Here is a 1,997-nt window from a genome sequence, read left to right on the forward strand (position 1 = left end):
GGGGGGGAGATGGGAAAAAGGAACTTTCCAGACCGAAGGGGGGTGTGGAGGTGACACAAGTAGGAGATGCTTACGAAGCACCGGCTCTGTTCTAGGTTCTCCACATGCACTAACTCGTTAGTCCACAGAGCAACCCTGGGCGTAGTTATCACCGCCCCCATTCTACAGAAGAGAAAAGCGAGGAGGAGAGGTAAACTGAGTCAGGTGAGTCAGGGGACGCTCCACCTGGTGGCCTGAGGGAAGGAGGGGGCGTGAGATGTCCATTTAGACCAGTGATGGCGAACCTTCTGAGCTCGGCCTGTCAGCATTTTGAAAAACCCTAACTTCACTCTGGTGCCGTGTCACATGTAGAAATTTTTTGATATTTGCAACCATAGTCAAACAAAGACTTATGTCTTTGATATTTATTTTAGATGTTTCAATGCCATTTAACAAAGAAAAATCAACCCAAAAAAATGAGTTCGCGTGTCACCCCTGACACACGTGTCATAGGTTCGCCATCACTGATTTAGACCCTGTTGTCGCAGTCAATGGGGGGACTGGCCCACACCCATGAGGGGACTGGGCCGTCCCATCTAGCCGGCGTGGTACATTGTTCCGGGACAGTGTGAGGTGTCTGGCATCCCATTCACTAATAATCTAGGACAGCGGTTCTCAACCTGTGGGTCGCGACCCCTTTGGGGGGTCGAACGACCCTTTCACAGGGGTCGCCTAAGACCATCGGAAAACACATATATAATTACATATTGTTTTTGTGATTCATCACTATGCTTTCATTATGTTCCATTTGTAACAATGAAAATACATCCTGCATATCAGATATTTACATGACGATTCACAACAGTAGCAAAATTACAGTGATGAGGTAGCAACGAATATAATTTTATGGTTGGGGGTCACCACAACATGAGGAACTGTATGAAAGGGTCGCGGCATTAGGAAGGTTGAGAACCACTGCTCTAGGCCATCTTGTCTCTGACCCCAAAGGATATGGCACATCCCACTTGGAAAATAAAATCAATAAATTAAAAAAAAAATTTGTTTTGGAAAAAGAGAGCTGTGCCTGGCCGGTGTGGCTCAGTGGTTGAACCAGGAAGTCACGGCTTGTTTGGAAAATAAAATCAATACATTTTTAAAAAAATTGTTTTGGAAAAAGAGAGCTGTGCCTGGCTGGTGTGGCTCAGTGGTTGAACCAGGAAGTCACGGCTTGATTCCTGGCCAGGGCACATGCCTGGGTTGCAGGCTCGATCACCGGTAGGGGGGTTGCAGGAGGCAGCCGATCAATGATGCTCTCTCATCACTGATGTTTCTCTCTCTGTCCCTCTCCCTTCCTCAGTGGATAGAGCGTTGGCCTGCGGACTGTACCTCCATTTTATAATAAAATATGTATATGTATTTTTGAAAGGTAAGCATTGCTATAAAAATCAACACAGAGGAACCCCATGATATGCAGTAGGTTGGGGGGGGGGGAACATCTCAGGGCAGTTAAGGTAACATTTCCTGGGAAGCAGGGGTGGGATGTTTCGGGGGTAGGGAGATGTGAGGTGAGAGGTTCATTTGGTGGAATCAGTAGATGGGAACAGGCTTGGTGATACTTGGATCAAGGCTGTCCGTCTCCCAGGGCCTGCGGGGTGGGGGTGCAGCTGCCTGGGAGTGGGACGAGCAAGCTGACACCAGGAACCCAGCCTCTCTCTCGGGGCACAGGCTGTGTGTGGGCACGTGCACAGGGCACAGGCTGTCCCCGGGTGTGGGTGTTTCTGGGGAACGCAGGCTGCTGAGGGCGCCAGCTGTGTGCGGAGTCACAGGCTGGGTGTCGGGCCCAGGCCACGTGTGGAGGCTCCCTGTGGGGGACGGGCTGGTCTGGGATCACAGTCTGTACCGGGGCTTTGGAAGTCACAGCATGTTCTGGGGCACAGGGTGGGGGCACTGGGGGTGCAGGCTGGTCTGGGGGTACAGGGTGGTCTGGGGGTACAGGGTGGTCTGGGGGTACAGGGTGG

The 1,997-nt window shown here is 51.2% G+C and overlaps 1 protein-coding gene across 1 annotated transcript in view; it reads right to left on the reverse strand.

Moving 5' to 3' along the window:
• Positions 1-1,893: 1,893 nt before the first annotated feature.
• CACNG8 (calcium channel, voltage-dependent, gamma subunit 8) overlaps positions 1,894-1,997 on the reverse strand; it is a 15,409-nt gene continuing 15,305 nt past the window's right edge. Inside the window, exon 8 of the mRNA XM_014528106.1 lies at positions 1,894-1,980. Coding sequence (XP_014383592.1) covers positions 1,894-1,980 — 87 coding nt within the window. The remainder of the gene's footprint in view (positions 1,981-1,997) is intronic.

The sequence above is a fragment of the Myotis brandtii genome, unplaced genomic scaffold (assembly GCF_000412655.1).
Source record: "Myotis brandtii unplaced genomic scaffold, ASM41265v1 scaffold619, whole genome shotgun sequence".
NCBI lineage: Eukaryota > Metazoa > Chordata > Mammalia > Chiroptera > Vespertilionidae > Myotis > Myotis brandtii.